This window comes from Stegostoma tigrinum, chromosome 4 (genome assembly GCF_030684315.1).
Source record: "Stegostoma tigrinum isolate sSteTig4 chromosome 4, sSteTig4.hap1, whole genome shotgun sequence".
NCBI classification, from domain to species: Eukaryota; Metazoa; Chordata; class Chondrichthyes; order Orectolobiformes; family Stegostomatidae; genus Stegostoma; species Stegostoma tigrinum.
In genome coordinates this window covers 122,216,808-122,244,322 of record NC_081357.1, presented here as the reverse complement: position 1 = coordinate 122,244,322, position 27,515 = coordinate 122,216,808, and the positions used below count along the sequence as shown (strand labels likewise).

At 39.4% G+C, this 27,515-nt stretch overlaps 1 protein-coding gene across 1 annotated transcript in view; it reads right to left on the bottom strand.

The window, feature by feature from the left end:
- Positions 1-1,167: 1,167 nt before the first annotated feature.
- The window catches only part of LOC125452592 (platelet-activating factor acetylhydrolase), a 55,973-nt gene continuing 29,625 nt past the window's right edge, over positions 1,168-27,515 (bottom strand). Inside the window, exons 5-10 of the mRNA XM_059645711.1 lie at positions 21,642-21,910; positions 18,746-18,859; positions 13,879-13,970; positions 7,190-7,360; positions 4,588-4,736; positions 1,168-4,081 (exon numbers count right to left, since the gene is read on the bottom strand). Of these exons, the coding sequence (XP_059501694.1) occupies positions 3,969-4,081; positions 4,588-4,736; positions 7,190-7,360; positions 13,879-13,970; positions 18,746-18,859; positions 21,642-21,910 (908 nt within the window). The 3' untranslated portion in view covers positions 1,168-3,968. The remainder of the gene's footprint in view (positions 4,082-4,587; positions 4,737-7,189; positions 7,361-13,878; positions 13,971-18,745; positions 18,860-21,641; positions 21,911-27,515) is intronic.

Below are 27,515 nucleotides of genomic sequence, written 5' to 3'. Positions count from 1 at the left end.
GATGAAAACTGAGATGCTTGTTGCATTGAACCTTCCCACAGAAGCTGTTTTGGTCAAGGACCATGGGAGGTGTCCAGCTCCCATGTGGCACAGAATTCCGTGATGAGCTTGCAATCATGTACTTCATGTGAAAATGGTGGACAACTTCATAAAGTACTTGTGAATGCAGCTTGGAAGTAGCATCTAGTGACCAATGGCTCAGCATCCATTTCAGGCCAGACAGAAGCCGCTCAAGGGCGGAGGCACTGTTGTAGGTTTGAATCTAGTTCATGCGATCAATGCTCATTTCCATGCTTGCATATCTTGTTGTGGTGCAGATCAAACAGCTGCAAGTACCAGTGCTGAAAAAGACAGGTTCTTCTAAGATCGAACTGCCCACCAACAGACTGCAGAATTATCACCCTATGGGAGCATCTCCATGGCACAAGAACCTGCTATGTTGTGTCAGGGGAACAGCATTCATGCCCCTACCATTGCCATCATGCCAGTACTTCTGCCCTTCAGCCAACCACTCTTGATCCACGCTGAATTGGCAGTCTGTTCTCTGAACTTCAAGGTTCAGAGCCTTGCTTGTGTATTTATTTCAATCTTCATCCAGTTATTTGGGTCGTTTGAAGATCCTCATATCTTTTGTAGATCGTAGAGCACATTTCCAGGTAAATTATGATGTGCCAGATTGTTGCATGAAGATGCTTTATGTTGTGGTACCGATTTTAAACGCACTGCCATCATTCAGTGAGGCAAACAATCAGGCGTGTTTCTCTACTGTTTTGAGCCAGACACTGGATACCCATGTGCTGTCTTTGTGTTTCTTCTCCATAGCACATGCTTTGCTCTCAAAAAAATGTAAACAAAAAGGAAAACTGATGTTTCTCTCTATTTGAAGTGGCCTACAAGGATTTGCAATTCACTGCAGATCAATAAAGAAGTGCTGTACCTTTTCAGTTCCTCACACTATGGATGGGTCTGCCACTTTTCACTGTCCTTGTCACAATTTTCAGACCTTTTTGTTTTTGGTGACATTCATCCTTGTTAACTGTACTTAGTCTTGCATTGCAAGTTTAAATAACTTAACAAAGAAAACTCTGCTCTTTGAAATGACAAGTTTAATTGAACATAAATTTTTAAAATGTACCCATTCTCCCCTTGAGTGAATACATAGGAGAGAATTACATTTTAAATAGCATTTTGTGCTTGGGATATCCTGAGGCCACATTGCAGTGACAAAATCTTAAGATTTTAAAATGTCATTTTGTCATGATAACAGTAATGAAACACTAATTGAAGAACCTAGGCTAGTACATTGAAACTCAAATTAGTATCAAAACAATAAATTTTTCAACTAATACAAAGTTAATATTCTTGGCCTAAAGGTATTTACAGCTTGCACAATGTCTTTCAGGTAGTCAAAAATTCCAAGGTAATTCACTGTCATCTTTTTTAAGAACTCTAACTGTCATAAGGGGACACTAGGACAGATAAACAAAATGTTACTCAAAAGAAGGGAGGAGAAGTGGAGAGGTTTGGGAGAGGAAATTCCAGGCTGAAGCACAGCCGTTAATAGTGCAGCAATTAAAATTGGATGCTTAGGAGATCGTGTGAGGCTGTAGCTTACAAATAGGGGTAAGGCCATGAAGAGACCAAACAAGGTCAAGCGTTTTAAAATCAATGCTGCTGAACTATAATCCAGTGTAGAACATAATGTGATGGAATAAAGGGACTGGATACAAAAGTTAGTGCAGAGCTTTGGAGTAATAACTTTACACAGGGTAGAATATAGAAGGCTGGTCAACAATGTTACAGAATATCTGGAGGTTACAAAAGCACTAATTAGGGTTTTAGCAGATGATGTACTGAGGTTGGGATAGAGGGGGAAAAGGTATGATTGGAGGGATTTAAACATGCAGGTCCACAAAACATTGGACAGATTGAGGAAGTGAAGACATACTCGAGGACTGAAGAGAAAATGAGGGGTTGGAAATGGGGTGGTAAGTTTGAATTCAAAGGGTAAATTTAAGGGAAAAAGGTTAATGGCAGTTATGAAAGAGAGGGGGACGGTACTTGAGAGACAATATCAGGTAACCTGAGAGCCAAAAAATGAAGTTTGATGGTCAGAGGTTTCATGGGAATAGGGAGGAAGATTCAGGTAGGCTTTATACACAAAATGAGCTCAGAAAGAGCAAAAGGGAAGAAAGAGAAACTAGAAATAGATGCAAACCCAGGGATAGGATAAGAGGAGCCTTACAGGAAGCTTGGTTGATGAACTAGGTGGAAGGAAAAGAGAGTTGTCAAAGTAACTGATCAGATGTCTGAACCTTTGATGACCAATTTTTCTGCCTCATCTGTTTAAGTTGCATCTTAAAGAGATACTGTCCAATGCCTCAGTACAGCCTTTGAGAATGTAATAAGTTTAATGAGGGCACTATTTTTCCCAGAGTTTTTTCGACTGAGGATGTGGTAGATTTGAGGAAAATTCCTGTGAAATTCCCTACCCTTTCCCTCCAGCAGCGGATTACAATCTTCCCCGGACAAGCATTGTTGTGTACAGTTTTGCTTCAAGTGAAGTTGTTCAAGTCTTAGTTAACTTTTTTTGTCAGTTATTTCAAATACTCCCCATATATCTTAGTTATGATTATAAATCAAGGTCAATAATTTGGATAACCTTTATCATTATAAACACTGCTAGCTGGAGGCTAGTAAATTCACAAAGATCTGATCATCCTCATACTTTTGGAAATGTTGGCTTCTATTTGTCAGCAGGCAGTCTAATTACATCATTACTAAACTAATCGGGAAATTACAGAATAAGTGGTGACTGAAGAATAATTTACAGAAGAACACAAAGTGAGAAATGATATAGCTGTGGGTGAAAGACTGGAATTTGGAATTAGATTGCAGTGTGCGCAGTTAGAAGTTGCAATTCTCTTCACATATCATTTTTATTTCTATTCAACTGCCAAAAGGATAGACTATAAATAACTTACTTTGCACATCAGAAACAATATTTCCATTGTATAGGTTGTTGTGGACACTTCTTATAACAGAATGAAGAAAAGATTACAAAAACAGAAATGACTGGGAAACTCAGCAGCTTTGCCAGCATCTGTGGAGAGAAATCAGAGTTAGTGTTTTGTGTCCAGTGACTCTTCTTCAGAACTGGAACTGAAACATTAACTCTGCTTTCTCTCCACAGATGCTGACAGACCTGCTGAGATTGGCCTGCCATTTCTGCTTTTTGTTTCTGATTTTCAGAATCCACAGTTCTTTTGTTTTATTTTGTTACACAGAAGAGGTTGATTGGTGTTCACAGTCAACAGCAGTTACAAAAGTGCCACCAATGTGTTTGGAAGGAGTTGATCAAAAAATTTCATTAGGAGTAGCAAAAAGACATAAAAAAATGTAAGCAATTATTCAAAATGAATTTTAGTAGACAAGCAAGTCAAGAAAAATCTTCACAAAATAATAATTTATGTTCCCAAAATCTTAAGTTATATATTAATTCTGGTTTTAAAGAATTTTTTCTCAATGAGTTCTAATCACAGATGAACTTTAAGCTTCGCCATAATGGTAGGTTTAGGAAAACATGCAAACCAATTAATAGTGCATCATAGCTTTAAATAGTGTAATTTCAAACTACTGAATGCAATAATCAAAATCCTTAAAAACTCTGTATAATACAGTGCAATTTTAAAATAGATACAACCAATAAGGGTTACTCCAACTTGGAGACTTGTACTTGAATGTTATACTAATTCATCCAAATGATGCATGGATCTATATCCAAAAGAACAGAGGTAAAGAGTGTATTTTATGGCTTAGGACACATTTCTTAAACTCAATTTCTAACGATCTTATAAGGCAAATGTTTAGCACAATGCGAGTGTTCAGTGCAGATAAATCCATTCATACTGATTTTTATTTTACTGCAGTATGCTCAACATTCACAGTTTGGATTCAGAATTCAAAAGTCATTGCTTGGGTTCAGAGTTCGATAAAGGCAAATGAATATTTGTGCCTGGGATAATGTGTTCTCCTTGCCCATCAATAACGGGGTCCCACTGATCAAAATCTCTCTCAAGACCTGTAAAGTGAATTTTGACATTGAAGTTAAATCCCAAAACAATTAAGTAAAAAGGAAGCTTTCGTCCTGTTACAATGGTAAATGTTTGATTCACATTGAGAACTACATATTCTTGAGTGGGAAACTGTTCTTTACAAGCTTTATTACACACATTATACATAAAAGAGGACAGAACTTTATGGTACTGTTTTAAAATATGCGTCATCATTAACATTTTGCGATTTTCATGAAATTGGTTTCCAATGGGAAATATTTAATATTTGCACAGCCTTTAAATCATAATTTCAAAAAAGAATGATTCAGAATGACTAGATGTTAGAAACTCCAAAATAATTTATTGTAAATTAAAAAAGAGGTGCATTTCTGTAGTGTTCTGGGATTGCATCAGTCTCACCTTTCACCTCACTACCATATCTATAGAATTACTAGCTAATTGTTCTGATACCCAGAATTAAAAAAACTATTATTGAAATACATAACCAAATTAATGCATTTTATTTACTCACCCAAGTGCTGTTGCATGAATGCTAAAGAAGCTTTGTTGCTAATATCAATTGCTGTTAGGGGATCTATTGTTCCTTTTAATTGAAAAATCTTTCCAAGGAAAGTGCCAGTCAAAAACGTGAAATCAGGGAAGCTCTGATGTACTGTTCCTCTATAAAGATTCAAAGAAAGAAGAACAACTCAATTCTGCCTGCAATCCAAATATGAAACAAGGTACTTTTAAGAAATAGCAACATTTTTCTCTAATCATTCTATGGATGAGTGTGTCACTGGCTGTGCCACCACCAATTGATCACTCCTAATGTCTGCAGAGAAAAAGATGGTGAGCTGCTTTCCTGAATTAATGCAATCAGATTCTTTTAATGAAACAGAAATTGTGTTGAATCAATTTATTGAAATTTTTTGAAGTAGTAACGTGCTGTAGCTTAAGGAGAATCTGTTGATGTATTGTTCCTGCATTTCCAGAATGTGTTTTGTCAAAAGGTCCACATAAAAGGTTATTATTGCACAGTAGGTGTTCATGTCAGGGTTAATATATTAGCATGGATAGAAGACTGGCTGGTTGGCAGAAAACAGTACGTCTAAACGGGACTTTTTCAGATTGCAGGAAGTCCTGTCGGTGACTGTATATAACCCTCAATTTTTTACAATTTGTATCTATGACTTGGATGAGGGGTCAAAAATATGCTAGCTAAATTTGTAGATGTTACAAAGACAGGTAGAAAAGTATGCTGTGAAAATGATGTAAGGAAGATTTAAAATGATATATGTTATACAAATGGTCAAAATCCTGGCAGATGGTGTCGACTGTGGGAAAATGTGAAGTTGTTCTCTTACTGGGGGGATGAATAAAAAAGCAGAGCATTTTTAAAATCGTGAATGACTGCTGAATTCTGAGGTGCAGAGGGATGTATGTATTCTTGTGCACAAATCCTAGAAAGTTAGTAAGTTCAGCAAGTGATTAAAGCTATTCTTTGAGATGAACTGAACTGAACTGAAAAGGATGTTATTGCTTCAGTCATTCAAGGCTTTGGAGAGAGCACATCTCAAATACTGCGTGGGGTCTTGGTCTTCTTATTTTAAGGAAGGATTTAATTATGTCAGAGGTGGTTTGGAGGAAATTTATTAAATTAATACCTGGAATGAGTAACTTGAGAAGATTTGTCAGGTTGGGCTTATTTTCATTAGAAAGGGAAAAAAGTGATTTGATTCAAGTTTAGAAGATTCTGAATGGTCTTGACAAAGTGGACTGAGAAAGAACATTTAGTGGGTGATAGTGTAAAATTCAGAACATTTAATAACTGTTCATGGATTGAAAGAGGCAGGAATAACTGGAATAAACTGTTAAAGGACAAAGACAAAATGTTATACAGGAATTGAAAGCAATCAGCCATGCCTGGAAGAAAAAGGAGGAGTCAAAACTACATAAACAAAACTGTTTGACAACTGGCTGCCTAATACCACAACGACAAAACTTCTCTGAAGAGGAATTTAAGGAGTTAATGACAATTCAAGCTGTGTTTCAAACAGAGAGTCAATGGCAAATATAATAAGGAACAGGGAAGCTACTTCTGAGAAGGTGGCAAGCTGCAGTCATCATAGCTGCAGAGGAGTAGTCAATATTTTAGATTAAACAATCTGAAGGAATATCAATAATGTCACACCATAAACTTGAAGGGCAGAAAATTGTATAAACATTCAACTCCAGGATTCTTCAGTGGCAGAACTTTACACTATCACCCACTAAATGTTCTTTCTCAGTCCACTTTGTCAAGACAGACACACTGCTGGCTGAAATTATAGGTAAATTCCACCATTAATTGGGTAATAGCTAAATTGGGTTTGTGGGGCTTAACTTGCCTACTCAAAAGATCTTATCTGGTTGCTGCATAAAGTTCCAAGTCATTGTTTCAGTATTTAATTTTCTGGGAAATTTCTTAAGAAAAAGCCAAATTAAAGGTAGTTGTGGTAATTTAACCATTGGAGTATGCTTATATGCTCATCACCCCTGTCCTCTCTGATGAAAGTTGGTTCATTTTTTCAGATTTAAAATGTTTGTTTTTAATTTCTTTCAACAGTCTAATTCTCCTGCCTCTTTGATGTCATACAATGACCATCCATCTCTATCCCTGAAAACTCCAACTTTTCTCTAGATTCTTACCTGTTCCATCATTAGCAGCCTTGTCTTACGCTCACCTTAGCCTCACATATCAATTCCCTGCCCAAATTTAACTTATGGGACCCTCCTTACCGACCATATCTTTCACCAAGCCTTTGGCCCTCTCCTATGGCTCAGTGCCACAGCTATTAATGTCTTTGAGGTGGCTAACTAGGTCACAACGGTTTAATGATCAGTTAGAAAAGTTTGCCAAATTGCAGAAGTGTTGGCTAACAGGACACTGGCAAGGCTCCCTTGCTCTTCTCTGAATATAATGCCAGGGATCATTTATGCCCATGTTTGCTTCAATGCCACAATTCCTATAAAACTATTAATCTCTCACATCCTGGCACAAGGTTGTCCTTGACATATGCGTCACCTCTGGCTCCTAGAATGGGCATAGTTTTGAATGGATATGGTTGACAAGTACCAGCACATTTACTCACATGATTGTAATCATTTTTCGCTGTATTTCAACTGAATCAAGTTTTTTCATTTTCAGGATATTAGTAACCCATTGGAATTTTTCGGAGTTGATGAACAGTATTGGCTTCTGTACCTTTGTATACACCTCATCCTCCAGTGGGAACATCCATGCATCTAATGCCACTCCACATCTATTTAAAAAAAAGTATAGAATTGTTAATTATCCCCAAACATATTCTGCAGCTGATGCAATCAGATTTTGCCCAAATCATATTTATATCAGAATATCAAAGGCAATTTCTGCTTTGTTTTCTCAAAAAACGTAGTGATTTAGCTTCAAATTGTAGTCAAGTTAAAGCACGATTATTTTACTGCAACTTTCCTGTGTTATTTGTACATTTCAGATCTATAAGTCCTAACATGTTAGTTTTATTTTTTAAATAACTGGCTTACTCACAAACTGGCCATGGAAAGTGACTTATCTTTTTATACACAGGGACCTTCTAAGCCCCTATTTATTCAATTTAATTAACTGTAGTTGGTCATTGATGTAACTCCACGGAGGCTGGTAATCTGTCACAAAGCCACCTTTATTTACACGTGCACAGTATATGGAGTCTGACTAGTTAGCTCAGAGTCAGTCCCGAGAGTGGGGAACCTCCTGTTTATATCTGTCAGCTAGGGCTCTCTGATCGGCCCGGGTTAATAGCCCCAAACAGAGAACTCCTCCTCAGAGATTCATCTGGCCAATCTCATTCCGATCACTACAGTCATTGTCATTTATTGCAAAAAAAGTGAGGTGTAAAAGTACAGAACATTTACAGTGCTTGAACATTGCTTTGGTGAGATCATATGTGGAGCAGTGTGCGCATTTTTGGCCTTATTTCAAAAAACGATATAATTGCTTCGGATGCAGTTTAGAGAAGGTTCACTCAACACATTCTTAGGTTTAGAAAATTATGAATAAAAGTTGAACAAGTTGGGCCTATATCCATTGGAATTTAGAAGAATGGAGGGTTATCTTCTTGATATGTGTAAGATTGTAAGGGACTGGATGCAGTGAATACTTTAAGGATGTTTTCTCATGTGGGGGTGACTAAAACTAGAGGACATTGTTTTATGAAGGGTGCATTTGCGAGAAAGAGCAAGACAGCGACAGCGAGAGAGGGGGAGCGCAAGAGAGAGAGAGCAAGAAAATGTCTTTTCTCCAAATGATTGTTAGACTCTGGTATTCTCTTCCCCTAAGATTCTGGAGATTGGTTATTTAAGTTTCTTCAAGGCAGAGTTGGATTTCTAATTGTTGCAATTCGGCAGAATGTAACTAATTTAACCTTGCTGTTTCATCTAATTTTTACTGGCCTTCATTTTTGTGCTGCCAGGAAAATGACCAAATTACAGTTTACATTATTGCCTAAATAATTTACATGGATGACAAACAATGAGACCAGGCACAGACTCTTACAAAGATTCACTGAATACTGCATATTCTGACATTACTCTTGCATCAAGTGCTCTCTTTCCTATTGTAGTGTACAATAAGGTACGCAATTAATTGCATGAAAGAAAAAGGAAATAGACTGCTCAGGAACAGGGGAGTTTAAACTAGTTCAAGATGATATGGAAATGCAGAGTTCCTGGAAATGAGCATTATTCAGGATTTTAAACATAGCTGTATTTCTTAACAGCTTTTTTATCTGTTAGTAGTATTAAGAAAAAAGACAAATTGCTGAAAAAGCTCAACAAGTCTGACAGCAAATGTGGAGAGAAATCAGAGTTAACGTTTTTGTTGAGTGACCCTTCCTCAGAGTATTCTTAATAGGATAAACGGTTGACTAAATGGCAACATTGTGTTTAAAAGTGCACTGACCATTGTGCATGTAAGAAATAGACAATTCAATATTATACCAGTTATGCCTCAAGTGGTGTTATAGTAGCTATGTGCTATAGCGATCTTAGTTTGTGAAGTCCTATCATGTTTAGTTCATTTTACCAAATTATCCTGAATTTCCAAACCCTTGCCACCAGATGTCTCCTTAACAACAAACAACCTTGTACGTGCTCATGAAAGTAAACTCAGGTGAACTTTGTGACCTCTCCTGGTTTGTCTTCTTTGGCAATCTCAACCTGTTGGATCCACTGCCAAATTCTCTCCCTTAAAATTTTGCTCTTATTCTAAAACCTTTTTTTGATATTCCATGGTATTTCTGAGGGAGTGCCTTCAAACAAACAGTGCTCCCAAAAGTGATCCCATTCCTAAAAAATCCTGCACGCTTCTCCCTCTTCACTCTTTCATTGCTTCCTCCATCTGGATCCAATTCTCATCCACTTTCTCAACCCTGTTTAACTCAAATAGTGCACCTTGGTGTCAACTTCCAACACACACCTCAAGAGGTCAGCGAACATCAAAAAACAAGATGTTAGGTACGATTCTAGATCTGATGCTGAATGACAAACTATTTAAAGAGATGGTACATAGACTTTTGAAATAGAAGAGTTGAGGCCCATAAGGAGCTGACATAAAAGGGGAGTTTAGCTATCTAAACCTGGGCAGATTAACCAGGATTCTATAGAATGGCAGGGCAACCTTGAGGGGTAAACAAACAGGAGGCTGGAAGAACACAGCAAGCCAGGCAGCATATGGAGGAAAGGAGACAAAGTCAATGTTTCTGCTATTACCCTTCTGATACTTGAAATATTGACTCTCTTTTCCTCCAGAAGCTGCCTGGCTTGCTGTGTTCTTCCAGCCTCCTGGCCACATACCTTGGATTCCAGCATCCACAGTTTTTTTTCCTCTATTACCATGACGGTAGACTGGCCTCTACTACTTACATTCTTAATTCTTAAAAAAATTGAAGTAAGTGATGATGAACTTGGAATAAAACAGGGCAAAAAATTAAATTAACATATTTGTGGAAGCATTTATCAAGTGTTTCTGTATTGATTTAGATGATAAAATTAGATCGAAAATCTGTATCATTTCTTTCCAGCAACCCATGATTAAAAAGGAAAGCAGAGGTTTTAGGACAAACAATTCTGGGTAATCCAAGGAGGAGGATGGGGAAAAAATAGCTATGGCTGCAAGAGCTGCTCCTTTATTTTTGAGGTATTTTCAGCGTTGGAGCTGATTTCCTCAAATTCCAGGAGCAATAATCACTATTTTATAAGCTGTTGCAAGATTTTGAAACTTTGGATAAAAAGAGATCAAAACAATGGCACTTTAGAAAGGAGGAAGAGACAAAACAGTGACTATGTGTGAAATGAAACAAACGAAGAACTGAACTTGCACAGCTACCTGACCTAGCAATGAACCTGCACTGCTAACTGCTTCTGCTGTTTGGTTTCAGGTATCTCCAGCAGGTTTTTCACTCAGAGGGTGGCGCGAGTATGGAATGAGCTGCCAGAGGAAGTGGTGGAGGCTGGAGCAATTGAAACATTTAAAAAAGGTATCTGGATGGGTAAATGAATAGGAAGGGTTGAGAGCAATATGGGCCAAATGCTGGCAAATGAGACTACATTAATTTAGGTTATCTGGTCTGCATGAACAAGTTGAATCAAAGGGTCTGCTTCAATGCTATACAGCTTTATGATTTTTTTGACCATCGCTGTTAGAAACGTTTCTATGTGCGGTGAATGTAGAAAGATGGAGAACGTCTCCAGCAAAATGGAGCTAACCCAACTACAGACTGCAATTTACACACAATGATGCTTAGTAAGATCTTTGGTTGATGCCAATTTATGGATAACTAAGAATAATCCCTCTGAAAGTTATAAGTTGCAGTTCTCATTTAATTCCACTACAGTTCCTTTTTTGACAGATAGCTGTGGGAATGGATACTTTAATATACTTGCTAACCAAACTATAGTGTCCACTTCAGCACTTTTTATATAGAATGAACAACTGGGAAGTTGCTAATGGATGGTCAACATTAACACAACTTTCTTCCTGGCCACAAATGTTATCAGACCTGCTAAGTCTTTCAAGAGTTTTATTTTTATTTCACACATCTATAAGCCGGGGCAGGTATCAGATCTTGTGGTGGGAGAGCATTTTGGTGATAGTGACCATAACTGCCTCACATTCTACATAGCTATGGAGAAGGAGAGGATTAGGCAAAATGGGAGGATATTTAATTGGGGAAGAGGAAACTATGATGCGATTAGACATGAGTTAGGAAGCATGGACTGGGAGCAATTGTTCCATGGTAAAGGCACTATAGACATGTGGAGACTGTTTAAGGAACAGTTGTTGCGAGTGATGAATAAATATGTCCCTCTGAGACAGGCAAGAAGGGGTAAGATAAAGGAACCTTGGATGACGAGAGCGGTGGAGCTTCTCGTCAAAAAGAAGAAGGTAGCTTACATAAGGTGGAGTAAGCTAGGGTCAAGTTCAGCTCTAGAGGATTACAGGCAGGCGAGGAAAGAGCTCAAAAATGGTCTGAGGAGAGCCAGGAGAGGGCACGAGAAAGGCTTGGCAGAACGGATTAGGGAGAACACAAAGGCATTTTACACTTATGTCGGGAATAAGAGAATGGTCAAAGAGAAAGTAGGGCCGATCAGGGATAGCATAGGGAACTTGTGTGTGGAGTCTGAGGAGGTAGGGGAAGCCCTAAATGAGTTTTTTGCTTCTGTCTTTACAAAAGAAACTAACTTTGTTGTGAATGAAACCTTTGAAGAGCAGGTGTGCATGCTGGAATGGATAGAGATAGAGGAAGCTGATGTGCTGAAGATTTTGTCAAACATTAAGATTGACAAGTCACCAGGCCTGGACCAGATTTGGCTTCGGCTGCTTTGGGAAACGAGAAATGCAATTGCATCACCACTTGCGAAGATCTTTGCATCCTCGCTCTCCACTGGAATCGTACCTGAAGACTGGAGAGAGGCAAATGTAATTCCTCTCTTCAAGAAAGGAAATAGGGAAATCCCCGGCAATTACAGACCAGTAAGTCTCACGTCTGTCTACAAGGTGTTAGAAAGGATTCTGAGGGATAGGATTTATGACCATCTGGAAGAGCATGGCTTGATTAAATGCAGTCAACACGGCTTTGTGAGAGGCAGGTCATGCCTCACAAACCTTATCGAGTTCTTTGAGGATGTGACTAGAAAAGTTGATGAGGGTCGAGCTGTGGATGTGGTGTATATGGACTTCAGCAAGGCATTTGATAAGATTCCCCATGATAGGCTCACTCAGAAGGTCAGGAGGAATGGGATACAGGGGAACTTAGCTGTCTGGATACAGAATTGGCTGGCCAACAGAAGACAGCGAGTGGTAGTAGAAGGAAAATATTCTGCCTGGAAGTCAGTGGTGAGTGGTGTTCCACAGGGCTCTGTCCTTGGGCCTCTACTGTTTGTAATTTTTATTAATGACTTGGATGAGGGGATTGAAGGATGGGTCAGCAAGTTTGCAGACGACACGAAGGTTGGAGGTGTCGTTGACAGTATAGTGGGCTGTTGTAGGCTGCGGTGGGACATTGACAGGATGCAGAGATGGGCTGAGAGGTGGCAGATGGAGTTCAACCTGGATAAATGCGAGGTGATGCATTTTGGAAGGTTGAATTTGAAAGCTGAGTACAGGATTAAGGATAGGATTCTTGGCAGTGTGGAGGAACAGAGGGACCTTGGTGTGCAGATACATAGATCCCTTAAAATGGCCACCCAAGAGGACGGGGTGGTTAAGAAAGCATATGGTGTTTTGGCTTTCATTAGCAGGGGGATTGAGTTTAAGAGTCGTGAGATCTTGTTGCAGCTCTGTAAAAACTTTGGTTAGACCGCACTTGGAATACTGCGTCCAGTTCTGGTCACCCTATTATAGGAAAGATGTGGATGCTTTGGAGAGGGTTCAGAGGAGGTTTACCAGGATGCTGCCTGGACTGGAGGGCTTATTTTATGAAGAGAGGTTGACTGAGCTCGGACTCTTTTCATTGGAGAAAAGGAGGAGGAGAGGGGACCTAATTGAGGTATACAAGATAATGAGAGGCATAGATAGAGTTGATAGCCAGAGACTATTTCCCAGGGCAGAAATGGCTAACACGAGGGGTCATAGTTTTAAGCTGGTTGGAGGAAAGTCAGAGGCGGGTTCTTTACACAGAGAGTTGAGAGAGCACGGAATGCGTTGCCAGCAGCAGTTGTGGAAGCAAGGTCATTGGGGACATTTAAGAGACTGCTGGACATGCATATGGTCACAGAAATTTGAGGGTCCATACATGAGGATCAATGGTTGGCACAACATCATGGGCTGAAGGGCCTGTTCTGTGCTATACTGTTCTATGTTCTATCTAGTATATGCTTTTCTCATTATTTTTGAACTAGAATTAGAAAATACTGGTAAGTTCTGAGGAAAGGTCATTGACGTAAAAGCATTCGCTGTTACTTTCTCGGTAGGTCATAGCTGAGCTACTATGTATTTTTAGTTCCCATTTTCATTTGACATCCGGCATCTGAAAGATTTTACTTTTATCTCTCAAGTTATTTGGTCAGTTTGGTGTACAAATGTTTAATCATACAATAGCACTGTTATTTTCTATTTACAGCATTCAAGCAATTTTACAAGTCCATAAGTGAAATGAGACACACATTTGGCAATAAAAACATTAATTAAAGGGACAACTGTCTATTAGCATGCAGTGTGCAGGAAGATGTTCACATCACCTTTGGAAAACTGAAAGACTTATTATATTAACATTCACTGCCTACCAGATCTGTCATAACTTACCCGAACCGAACATCTTTGCTGAGTGAATCAATAACTGTGGCTCCACCAAATGAGTGACCCATGATAGCTACTTTGTGCAGATCCAGAGAATCCTACAAAAATGTGTGAAAACTCTTAAAGTTCAAGCAATATTGTGTTATTCATCATAGAATCATTAGATCCCTACAGTCAGAAATCAGGCCATTTGGCCCAATTGGTCCACACCGCCTCTCCAAACAGCATCCCACCCTGATTCATTTCCCCTAGCCCCGCATTTCCTGGTGTCTAACACGAACCTCCCTGGACACTGGACAATTCAGCACGGCCAGTCCATGTAGTCCACACATCTTTGGACTGTGGGAGAAAACCAGAGCACCCGAAGGAAACCCATGCAGACATGGGGAGAATGTGCAAACTCCACACAGTCAGTCGCCCAAGGCTGGAATCGATCCCGGGTTGCTGGTGCTATGAGGCAGCAGTGCTAAGCACTGAGCCACCGTGCCATTTTAAAATAGACCATTATTTCTTGAAAATGTCTTACTTTGAATCTGATTGCTTAACCCATGATGTAAATTTCCTTCAAAAGGTAATTTCCAAGCTGTTTCCAAATGCAAAATGCTTGAACCACTGCAGTTACGCAACATTCCACAGAAGCTGGTTTTCCAGCCAGCTCAAGATTAAATGACTTGTATTGTTTTCAATGAAGCCAAGGAATCACTCTCTCTTAATGTCTTCATGGAGTGGCCTAGCAAAGGGGACTCTGGAATCTGATAAACCTTTATGCATCCCAAACAATTCAAGCTAGATTTCTGTATCAGTTTCTAACCACAACGAGGGAAGTACTTTTGGACAAAATAGTCTTTCTCATTTGCTTCTAACCCTTTTAGCAGTTCCTGTTCAGGTAATCCCTGGGTATGTAGTCAATGTTATAGTAATAAACCATTGCACATGCAGCTATTTCAGCAGCTTCATATTTTCTGTACTGAAAAATAAATTGCTGGAAATCACAGCCATGGGAGTCAGCAAGCTAACATTTTGAGTCTAGATGACGCATCATCAGAGCGGACATGAAGTATGGAAGCAGCAGCATTTATACACGAGATAACAAGGTGTAGAGCTGGAAGAACGCGGCAGGCCAATCAGCATCAGAGGAGCAGGAAGGCTGACGTTTTGGGCCTAGACCCTTCCTCAGAAATGGGGAACTTGATGCAATAGTGGAATGAGGGGTGTGGAGTACTGGAGAAGAAAGAATATTGATAGTGCAGATTGAGTGATTGGAATGTGAGAATGGCAGAACAATGTGTGTCTAACATATTTTCTGAAGCCTGTGCAATGCCAACATGAATCACTTTTTCATTGTTTTGAAAACTTACACAAATGCTTAGGAGAATAGCCGGTTTATCAGGAATCTCAATTTATTGTACGTGTAAGTTGTGAAACATAAATGATTTGTGAAGTAGACTGCTACTAGGCCTGACAAATACAAAACACATCATTCAGTGGTCAACAGATCATGACTGTTTGTTTTCTATAAAAATAATCTATTTTACACAAAAACTCAAAGATCCTCAGACAGCACCTTCCAAATCCAAATCTTAAATGCTTCTACATACAAAACCAGTTTGAGAAGGATAAAAATAAGAGAGGGCAGGTATGGAAGATCACAGGGAACTAGCTTTTAAGCAATTCATGCTGAATAGAATGGAGTGAAAGAACAGTCACAGGATAAAGGTAGTACAAATGAAATGACAACAGGTAAAGAGGGAGAGTGAATGCAGTAGAAAAGAACAAATATAAAGACAGTAGAAGAGAGAGATATATACCAGCAATATCTACTAAGGCTATTGAACAGAACATGCAAGCAAAAAGCAAACCATTCAACACCTTAAGTTTACTCTGCCAGTTATTAAGATCATTGCTGATCGGATTGTAATCTCAAATCCACATTCTTGCATACTCCGATAATGTTTCACCCTCTTGCTACCAAGAATTTATCCACCTCTGCCTTAAAAATATTCAAAGGATAATGATGGGATAGTGTAGGGGGGGGGGGGGGCTTAGATTAGTTCACAGGTCGGCGCAACATCGAGGGCCAAAGGTCCTGTTCTGTGCTGTATTGTTCTATGTTCTATGACTCCGCTTCCATCACCTTTTTAAGTCAGGAGTTCCAAAGATTCTCAATCCTCAATGAGAAAAGAAACTTGACTTCATCTGCTTTTATTCGGGGGACCATTTTAAGCAATTAACCCTGGTTTTACCTTCTCTCATAAGAGTAAAAATCCTCTCCACATTCACCCTGGCTGGACCCCTCAGGATCTTAATCTAAACTCTAGCAGATACGAGCCAGCATTTTAAACCTTCCACAGAAAAACCCTCCTGATCCATACTTTAGTCTGGTAAGCCTTTCCACCACATTTCCATTCTTCGTTAAATAAGGGAACAAATACTGCATACAGTACTCCAAATGGGGTTTCACAAGTGCCCTGTTTACCTGAAGCATAACCGTCATAGTTCTGTATCCATTTCTCTTGCAATATGTGATATCACTATTTATTTTCTTAATTACTTGTTATACCTGTATACCAGCATCTTGTGATTTGTGCAATAGGACTCTCCAATCTCTAACCATTTGGATAATACCTTTTTGTGTTCTTTCTTCTAAAATGGACAACTGCACATTTAAAGACATTATATTCTATTTGTCAAATCAACCTTTTTTTAAAGTTTACTATCTGTCTTTGTCTCTTTAGCAGATTTGGCAACCATATGTTATGTCTTTTCATCCAAGTTAACAAGCTTATAAACAGTTGAGGTCTTGGTACTAATCCCCGTGTATGCCACTCCTTACCTCCTGTCAACCTGAAAAAGGCCCATTTAATTAGTAGTCTCTGCATCCTGTTAGCCAGCAATCTACCATTCATGCCAATTTGCTACATCTTATACCATGAGCTTTCATTTTCATAATAAACTTTGATGTGATCATTTATGAAATGCCTTCTGGAAATGCGAGTACAATACATCCACTAGTTACCCTTTATGCACAGCACACGTTACTTTGTCCAAGGAGTCCACTAAACTGGTTAAATTTGATTTTCCTCTCTGCCCGATTAACAACTTATTGGGGAGCCCTGGCCGATGGATACAAACAAGAGTATCAGAGGTTCTGTTCGTTCAAAGCTGGCTCTGAGGGAGCTTGATCAGTGTCAAGGACTCCTCCACATGTAATCTCCTCCACAAGCATTCACTCCCTCCACCACCAACGCTCAGTAGCAGCAGTGGGTACTCTCTACAAAATGCACTACAAAAACTCAAAGATTCTCAGACAGCACCTTCTAAATCCAAGACCACTTCCATCTAGAAGGACAAGGGCATCAGACATATGGGAACACCACCACCTCCAAGTTCCCTTCCAAGTCACTCACCATCCTGGCTTAGAAACACATTTCTATTAGGGAAGGAACTCCAGGATTTTGACTCAGTGACAGCAAAGGAACAGCATTGTAGGTCAACCCACAGCAGGAGGACTGCAGCTGTTCAAGAAGGCACCACCACCTTCTCAAGGACAACTAGGGATGGGCAAGAAATGCTGGCTCAGTCAGTGACACCCACATCCCACAAATGAACAGAAAAAGAAAGGGTAACTTGTTCACGGGATACCAGCACCTGTGAAGTTATTTCAATTGGCCCCTTGATTTACAAATTGGAGTTCTATAATAAATAGTTTAAATCTTGTGAACAATTTTGAGGAACACTTGCGTGAGCTTGATCTGGACCAGCTTTATGTATTTTAGTAATGAGTAGCCTAAACCACAATCCTTAAAGGAATCACTGCTGGCCATTCCAAAGTTGGCCCCAAAATGGCTCTGCACTTTTTGCCACCAGAGCAGGTGCATAGTGAATCCTAAAGTCAAAAGACAGAAACAACGTGCATAAAACAGCAAGGGAGATCATGGATCTAGCAAATTAAGTGTACACAAAGAAAGAAAGCACAAGAAAATATATAGAAAACAGTCAATGAAAAACAATGGAAGGTCTAATACAAAATGACAGAGAAAAAGAGACTGGAGACCTACATGGTTGTTCCTTTCTAATATAAAGGAGGCTGCACTATAACTGTTCAGAATGACACTATTGTGATTATTATTGGCAAGTACAAAAGCACACAAAACAATAGCTCATCTACCATTTTATGGACACATCATTCATCAGAATCATTTTAAAATCTGTCTGTACTAAGGATTTGAAAGTGTCAAGTACAAAACACAAAACAATGTTCTCACAAAGGAAACACAGATATGTTCACTCATGTATGTATTGACCAAAAAGCAGTTTAGAAGATTAGAAACAAATCATCTCTATGTGGGTACCATTGACATAGCCAGATGTTATTCACCCATCACCAGTTACCGTGAGGCATTAGAAGAATGACATAAAAACACAAAAGAGAATTGAGGGGATATGCTTATCAGGAAATACTGAGCAGAGTTCTCTTCAAAAAGAAAACAGATTATGGGTTAACCTGATAGAAGACCTTAAAATTATGAAGATATTTGATAAAGCAGATGCAGGGAAAGTGTTTCTACTTGAGGTAAACTCTATATTAAGAGCTATAAATGAGACAGTAGCTAATAAATCCAGAAGGAATTCAGGAGAAATGACTTCAGTGAGAGTAGTGGGAATATGGAACCTATTTGTACATAGGATTGAACGTCTGTTGGTCGGACTGTGTGACTGTAATGGTTACCTTTCCAAAAGGGTATTAGTGGACGAGATGGGTCTGAAGGAAAATCTGTATTTTAAAAACATTCCAATGTTCAAACCACAAAATTTGACATGTGTCTTCTCCCCCTTCAGCGTTACTAACTCATATAACACAACTTGTTCATACCTTCATTTTAGTGAAATCAAAATTCACTGGAACTATATTATTGACTGGTTTTCCCAAGTTTATGTCAGTAAGCAGATTTAAGGCCTTGGTACACTCTTCCGCTCTCTGATGTACCTGAAAATCACAAAACAAACTAATTAAAGGAGAATGTTAACTACTTTTAAAGGGTTTCAGGAAATTAAACAACATTAAAAAGAATACTTTTTAGCATATTGACAAAGTCTTGGAAAGTTAAAAAAAGCACAATGATTATTCAAATAGTATTATTCACTGAAAATTTAATGACAGTGGAGTTTATTAAAACTTTTAAAGAGGGGCAGCTACAAAGATTTAATTTGAATGGCTACATAAGAATTGGTACTCTCTCAGGTTTTGTTTCCAGTTTTCAATTTTTTACTGCAGTGGCCCTATTTGTAATTTACTTGTCAGTTTTGTTGTTACAACCACAGCTAATAAAAATTGTAATGAGATTATTCACCAGAGTAATAAACTGCACCTTGTTCCTCACCGAGTCTTGCTCAGGTCCTAATCAGATGGACCAGAAAAGAATCTCTGCATACAGATGGAAAAGTTTGGGACCAACAGAAAATAGCAATTCAAGGCTTAAGACAAATTTTCATGTTCAATATGGAATATGTAGCTGTTAAAACTGAACTTCAAAAGGAAAGCATCAAGATCAAGTGTAGGCTATTTGTAACAACAGCTCCTCCACTTCATATAATTTCTCCCAGTTAATAGACCCATGGACTTCCAAATGTGTGAACTGCCCATCTCAAAAGATATAGAAAGGTAGAGAAGAGACAGCAGCCAGAACAAATCTCTAGTAGCAGTATGACCTATGAACACCTTTGGAAGTAAAAACAGATTGCAAACTCTCTGCTTTGGCAGAGAATATTGTGTATGCAAAACCTTCACTTGTCAAGTGGGGTTCAAACAGCCAACCACAATATCAGGCCCAATTTCACACACATGATAAGGATGATTATATAACCAACTACTGCTGAATGGTTTTCCAGAAGTACTCGTGTCACATTCTGTCACATGTTCAGTAATAAGGCATGAAAGTGCATGTTCTGGTGTGAACAACAACAGGCATAGTCTGGTTAATTGGTGGCATTTTGGCAGACATATCCATATCGGAAAACATTAGCTCTCAAATCCCACTTCTCCCTGCAAATTAGTTAAAATGTCTTTTGAACATTTACAGGAGCAAGAATTTTTGTTGTCATTTCCACTACACATGCTCCCCCATATCTGGCTTTTCCCTACAATTCAAACACCAGTGTCTCTTTAAGTGTAATCTACACCATTTTTCCTGAACGCATCCAATTAGGCACTATTGTTTCGTCAAGTGACCATAGAAAATACTGTTCTGGTGGATTTTGTAATGAGTGAACAACTCAGGAATAAACTGTATCTTTATTGGACTCTCCAACAATTTACCTTCCACGTTCTGAGACAGCTATTATTGTAGATCTGGTTACATGGTTAATTTAATACAGTTTGATGTCAGACAAAAATAGGACTTCCAAATATGTTGTCACAAGATAATTTGCTCAAGTGAAAACCATAGGGGTGAAGGTCCTGAGGCTACAAAGCCTCATCTCCATTTTAAGAATGCTGACACTAGTGCTTGTTGCCTTTTTATGACATATCTTTTGACTTTACACAGACATTAAAATTAACAAATATCAGGATCCATGATTGGTAGCGTCTCACTAAATTTCAGTTGGTACTTAGACAACATTCAGTTTTGATACTGCAGTTGAAACTCCACAGCTGAAGAATATTAACAGAAGTCTGTTTCATTCTAAGAGAACGCAAAAAGGAAATAGTAATGAGTCAAATAGGTATTTGTACATTCTGGTGAGGCAGTGACATAGTGGACAAGCAATCCAGATCTCTGGGTTAATGTTCTAGGACATAGGGTTCAAATCCCGCTACCATGGTGCTGGTGAAATTTGAATTCAATACAAAAGCTTGGAATAAAGAGCTAACCTAATGGCGACCATGTAACCACTATCAATTGTCATAAAAGTCCATCTGGTTCACTAACGTTCCCTAGGGAAGGAAATCTGCTGTCCTTACCTGGCCTGGCCTATATGTGACTCCTGACCTATAGCAATATATAGTTGGCTTCTTCACTGCAGAATGGGCAATAAATGCTCGCCTAGCTGGTGATGTTCATGTCCCATGGATGAATAATAAAAAAAAACTGCAGTGACTGTATTGTTAAATACTAGTTTGATGAATATACTTCAAATTAGTTATTTGAACTTATACTGTTCTGATTTGATATGCATCGTTTCATCATGCAAACAGGTCAGATTAATGCACAGTAATAGATTTAATTGAGAAAACCATGATCTAGAAGTTTGACTTTAAAAACACCCATCAAGTAGTTACCTTCTTTGTTAAAAGTGAAAAAGGTAATGGTGCTCTGGATCACTATGATGTATGTTTACTATAAAGGTTTTGGAGTAGATCTGTAGCCCGGGTTGTGGGTGTTGAGATTGGTTGGCTTGCCGAGCTGGTTTGTTGTTCCACAGATGTTTCATTACTGTGCTTGATAACATCCTCACTGCAGCCTCTGATGAATTGTCGGTGTGTTTTCCCGCCTGACTTTTAAACTCTGGGGTCTGTTACGATGGATTGCCTCACTTCCGGGTTTCCTCCATTTCACTACGGAGGAAATCCGGAAGTGAGGCAATCCATCGTAACAGACCCCAGGAGTTTAAAAACCAGGCAGGAAAACACACCGACAATTCATCAGAGGCTGCACTGAGGATGTTACCAAGCACAGTGATGAAACATCTGCGGAACAACAAACCAGTACGTTTACAATCTTCACTACAGAGGTTGTCCAACGTGCAAGAATAGTTTCCCAATGCCTTACCTGGTCGTTCCGTAGTGGGAATTCTTGTTCTCCCTCTTTAAGAGGCTTGTAGTAAAGCCATTTCCTCTGTAACTGATCTAAAGGAAGTGCAGGACTGCTGGTAGAGGTTGATTCTCCTACTTCATTGACTGTTTTAGATTTTTCTTCAAAGTAGTAGGTGGCTGAAGCTGACCCGTCTCTGAGAAAGAGATTTTTGATTTTTGAGCTAATCTTGTCATCCACATTTTCGATTAATATTGGAAGTTCGGAATGCAAATCTGTTTTGATATCTGGATTTCACTCATGGTAATTTTGGGACACAAGTAAAAACATTCATACATTTAAACACACTTTCCTCCATATTCACGTACTGCCATTGCAATGATTCCCAAATACAACTTTTTTACAATATCCTCTTTCTGTTTGGACATTTCAATTTTTTTCCTTATTTCTTTCCCCTTCCCCACCCCACTTCAATTTTTCTTTTCGCATCTAATCGAGACTCAGGAACACTATTTCCTTCTCCACTGTTTCCTCTGTTTCTTTCTCTATCTTTAAAATCTTTTGATTAAGATAAGTTATCAGCTACGTTAGTGAGATGGGATGTTGATACTACTCTGCCATTATAAATCAGCGATCTTGCAATTTGTATTGTTATCTGAAAGGGGAGGTTTAAAAAAAATAGAACAGGCTGCTTGCTGCAAGATGTGCCACTCCAGCATCGGATCCATGTCAGCTACTGCCATATTAAAACATACTGAATGAAATCTTGTGGAGATTCTCACTCCCACTCACAGTAACATCAGCAGGGCCACGGAAAAACAAACATCATCGTGGAAACATTAATCTAACAACAGTCACAGAAATGAGCAGCACCTGATGACAAACTGAGCGGGCAAAAAATACAGAAGTGGCATTACTGTCAGTACACAGCAATGACACAAGAATCCCAGCCATGCACTTTACTTATTAGGGAATCAATCACTACAGAAAGCTAATTAGATATGACGAAAATAAATTAAAATGGAGGAAACAATTAAATACTTTGTATTTGCATTAATATGTGCAATTGATACATAATCAGCAATTACTAATTCATTTCAAAGTCAAAATAGTCCATAGTTAATTAATGCTAAACCTCTCAAAATTCTAAACAAAAAACAGAAATTGCTGGAAAAGCTCAACTGGTCTGGCAGCATCTGTGGACAGAAATCAGAGTTAATTTTTCGGGTCTAGTGAGCTTTCCTCAGAACATTAACTCTGATCTCTCTCCAAAGATGCTGTCAGATCTGTTGAACTTTTCCAACAATTTCTGTTTTTGTTCCTTCAAGGAATACTTGGTCAGCTATCCCTCCAGCATATATGCTGCTGCAATTGGAGAACGTAGCTTGGGAAGATCTTTCAGAGAATCAACAGTAGCATAGCCCAGTAGCCAATGTGTGTATTTATCACTTGGTGTTACAACAGTAATTTTTCTACAATCATTATGTATATTTGGTAAAAAAAAGACAGTCTATTTATCATGAATCACACTTACAATAGGGAACAATCAGCTAACATGAAGACTGTGATAGGAAGTCAAACTCCAATTTGTGACACACAGTGGCTACACATATATTCCCATCCCTTTAGAAGTACCAAGAGTGGAAAAGTAACAAATATTTAGCTTGGAAGATAATATTTATTACATACAGAATTAACTGTATCCTTTACATTTCCTCCAGTGAGCGGCTTTTGGACAGTGCGCTTAGATTGTGAATGGGCATTTATGATAATTAAAGACGACAATTGTCATCACCCCAGCTGACAGCAATACTGAATGAGTCAGATCCCAAGGTGAAAACTGACGTGATAGATCATAAGTTCACCTTTTGAAGTTAAGTTACCGTGGCTAGTCACTGAATATATTCATACGAGGCTGCCAAAGCTCTTTTACAGAAGTACCTAAATTTATTACAAAAAAGATTTCCCCCCTGCAATATTATTTAGAGATACTCAATCCTAGTGAAGTGGCACTGCTGTTTTAATTCTTTAACTTCTTATTTAACTGATTCTATCAAGGTTTAACAGCCTAGATACTACTTTTCAGTTCTGAAAGTTTGAAAAATTTACACAATGTTTCTCTGCCTGGAAACATCACAAACAAATCCAGTCTTGACGAAGGGTTTCAGCTCATAACATTGACTTCCCTGCTCCTCGGATGCTCTTGCTGTGCTTTTCCAGCTATATATTTATTGACTCTACCTTCTAGCAACTGAAGGCATTACTGTCTCCAGGTCTATTCTTCTGCTGACATGAAGCAGTTCTTTTGAACAAAACTCAAACTACTAATGGCTCCTCGTCTTACTTACATGCATGTCATAAAAGTTCACTTTTGTAAACACTGCATCTATTAACAATACAGGTATTTTGTAAAACTGTTAATGTCATACCTTCTTTCAAAATCATGTCTTTACTCCACTGTTCCAAATTAATTTAATCCTTTCTTTTTCCTAAAGTTTTGATGGTAGCCATCATGTGGAGGTGCTGATGTCAGACTGGGACGGACAAGGTCAGAAGTCACAGGACACCAGGTTATAGTTTCTGCCTATAAATTCTGTGCCCATTGGCTTCAGTTCACCTGATGAAGCAGCAGCTCTCCAAAAGTTTGCAATTTCAAATAAACCTGTTGGACTATACCCTGGTGACTTCTGACCTTTTGTTTTGCAAAAGGAAGTTACCTTCACAGAATTGAAGCCATACATCCATTTATCCTCTATTTTAAAATCCGGATGAGAATCATATTTTATACACCGTCAATTGTATAATTCACTGATAAACACAATATTTGTGTGCTCCTGTTGGAAGCACGAAATACTACCACCAAAGTACTACACAAAATACTATAATAATACATTTTCACATTGCTGCTCTTACTATTGAGGTGTGGTGAACACCTTTGAAAGATTAAAAGATTTCTTTTGAGTGTACAAGTGTTAGTAAAAGAAAGCCGTTCAATCTTATTTTAAAACACATGATCTGATACGTCACCAGTGACCAAAACATACACATTCACATAATTCTTTGCAAACCAACATCATAAGATGATCATCCAACTAGCGTATTACATAATTTTACTGCAAGCAGAAAATAGCTGAGAAAACCTAATTGCCGAAGCAACATAATCCATAGTTAAGACTAGAAACAAAAGGCACATAGTAGTAATGCAACACATAGCTTTCACTTGGCAAAATCTTTACCAACTCATGAGCAACCTAATTCACACCTATCCACTGGCTTTTGTTCAAACAAGATGTTTCATGCAAAGAGAGCAAAACTTGGAATGCTGGATTGTGTAATCAATGATCTGCGTCATCCACAATTAAATTGGCTGATCAGCGGAGGAGGCAGGTGCTACAGTTTTTCACAATTTTATAACAGCATTGCAAAGACTCCAGAAAACAAAATTTCTCTGCTCATACAACAAACCTAATCCCATATCTGTGTGAAAAGGTAAAGACACCACAGTGTCACCAAATCATAAAGGTTGTTTTCAGAGAGAGACGACTGGTACTGATTTGGGTTCACCACACCTCAGGCAAGAGAAGAGAGTCCTTCATACTAACCTCAGGCAGCGTGGAAACTGAACCCACAATGTCAGCACCACTCTGCATCACACACTAACCATTCAGCCAACTGAGCTAAACTACACATAAACACATACACATCCATCTTCCATAATGTTATTTCATAATATTCTCAGATATTTATTAAAAATTCTCGATCACAGCTTTCTCTTCAAAACCATTTAATCCTCAAATCTAGTTTCCAACCTACCCTAGTGCTGAGACTTGCTGGTAAATATAACAAGTAGCTTCCAGGGTGATGTGGCTGACTGTATTTCACCAATTCTAACCACTTAATGTAATCAGTCAATCCTTCTCCTAACAGTCCACTTCCATGGTATTTCTCACATCTTCAGTCATAACCACTGCATCACAGAGATTGCGACGCAGTGGTCATGCGTCATTAAACTCGAAATCCAGAGAACTAAGCAATATCCTGGACAACTAGGTCCAAATCTACCACAGAAGATGGCAGGATTCCAATAGAATTTCAATTTTAAAAATCTGGAATTAAAACAGAAATAAACACTATTGTTGCAAAAAAATCAATCTGTTCCACCTATCGCAGTCCAAAGATATGCAGGTAGGTGGATTGGCCATGCTAGATTGCCCGTAGTGTTCAGGGGTGTGTGGCTTATTTTGGGGGGCGGGGGGGGGGGGGGGGGGGGAGAGTTCCAAGGTGGGGTGTGGACTTGTTGGGCTGAAGGGCCTGTTTCCACACTGTAGGGAATCGAATCGAATCGAATCAAATCTAATGCCTGTTAGGTAACGACAACTGCTGCCCTTACCTGATCTAGCCTACATGTCACTCCAGATCGACAGCAATCTGTTTGACTTTCAACTGGCCTCTGAAATGGCCAGGCAAGTCACTCAGTTGTATTAAAACAACGTGTCAAGAAAAAAGGGACAAAACTGGTATCAACTTCAAATGACAATGACACACTCTGCACCCTTGACCTTGCAAAGCCCCCTTATCAACATCTGGGAGCTAGCACCAAAATTATGATTTGTCTCCAACAGCCTGATATAATCATGGTCAAGGACCGTACACACAATATCCCAGACATTACCATCATAATCCCCGGATAAGTTCTGTCCTGCGCCTGCTGCTAGGACAGAACTATCAGAGGGAACAATACAGTGGTCTCGTATTGGCGGAGGGGTGTTGGCCTGGGAGTTCTGAAGATTAATTCTAGACTTCATGATGTCTCACTGCATAAAGTCAAACACAGGCAAGGAGACCTCCTGCTAAGGACTTGTGCTCTCAAACTTGCAGGGCCCTAGCCAAGCAATTTTTAGTACATGTAGAACCTTAACCCAACACCACAAAAAATTGCCCAGGTATGTCCTATACACAAAAAGACAAATCCAAACCAGCCAATTGCCAGTCCATCAGTCTACTCTTGATCATCAGTAAAGTAATGTAAGATGTTGACAGTACTATCAGTTTAAATATGGACAAATGAGCTGAATTCCAGGAGGGGAGGTGAGAATGGCAATTTGTGACATTAAGGAGCCCAGGTATTATGGATTAGACCAAACCCCCTGCCAAAATATCAAGGAGACTATCAACTAGACACTAACTTTTATCTTATTTAAAAGAAAAAAGTGTGAGGCGCTGTTTTCCAGATGTAATTCAATTGGTAACGCTACTCAGCGTTAAGCAAGACATATTTTATTCCTACCCCTAGTTAAAATACGGACTAAAAGAAAGAAGAAATTGATATAACTTTAATTATATTGGAAAATTTAACAGAATAAAGATTATTTTAAACATGAAACAGCCATAGTTCCAATATATTAAATCCAATAAATACACCCTTGGTAAAGGCAAAGTCAGCAAAATTGATCGTCTCATGTGATTCTGGTAGCTGAAACTTTGAGAGAGTGCGCGCGGGCGGTGGGGGGGGGGGGGGGGGGGGGGGGGGGGGAGTGCGCGCTCGGGCGGTGGGGGGGCGGTGGGAGGTGAGTGTGCGCGCGGGCGGTGGGGGAGAAGAGAGCGTGTGCGCGGGCTTGCGGTGGGGGGGGGAAGAGCGCGCGCGCGTGGGGGAAGAAGAGAGAGCGCGCGCTGCGCGGGGCGGGGGGAGAAGAGAGAGCACGCTCGCGCGGGGGGGGGGGGGAGAGAGCGCGTGTGCACACGGGGGGGGGGGGGAGAGAGAGTGCGCGCGGGGGGGGGAGGGGGAGAGAGAGCGCGCGCGGGGGGGGGGGGAGGAGGAGAGAGAGCGCGCGCGGGGGGGGGGGAGAAGAGGAGAGCGCGCGCGGGGGGGGGGGGGGGAGAGAGAGAGAGCGC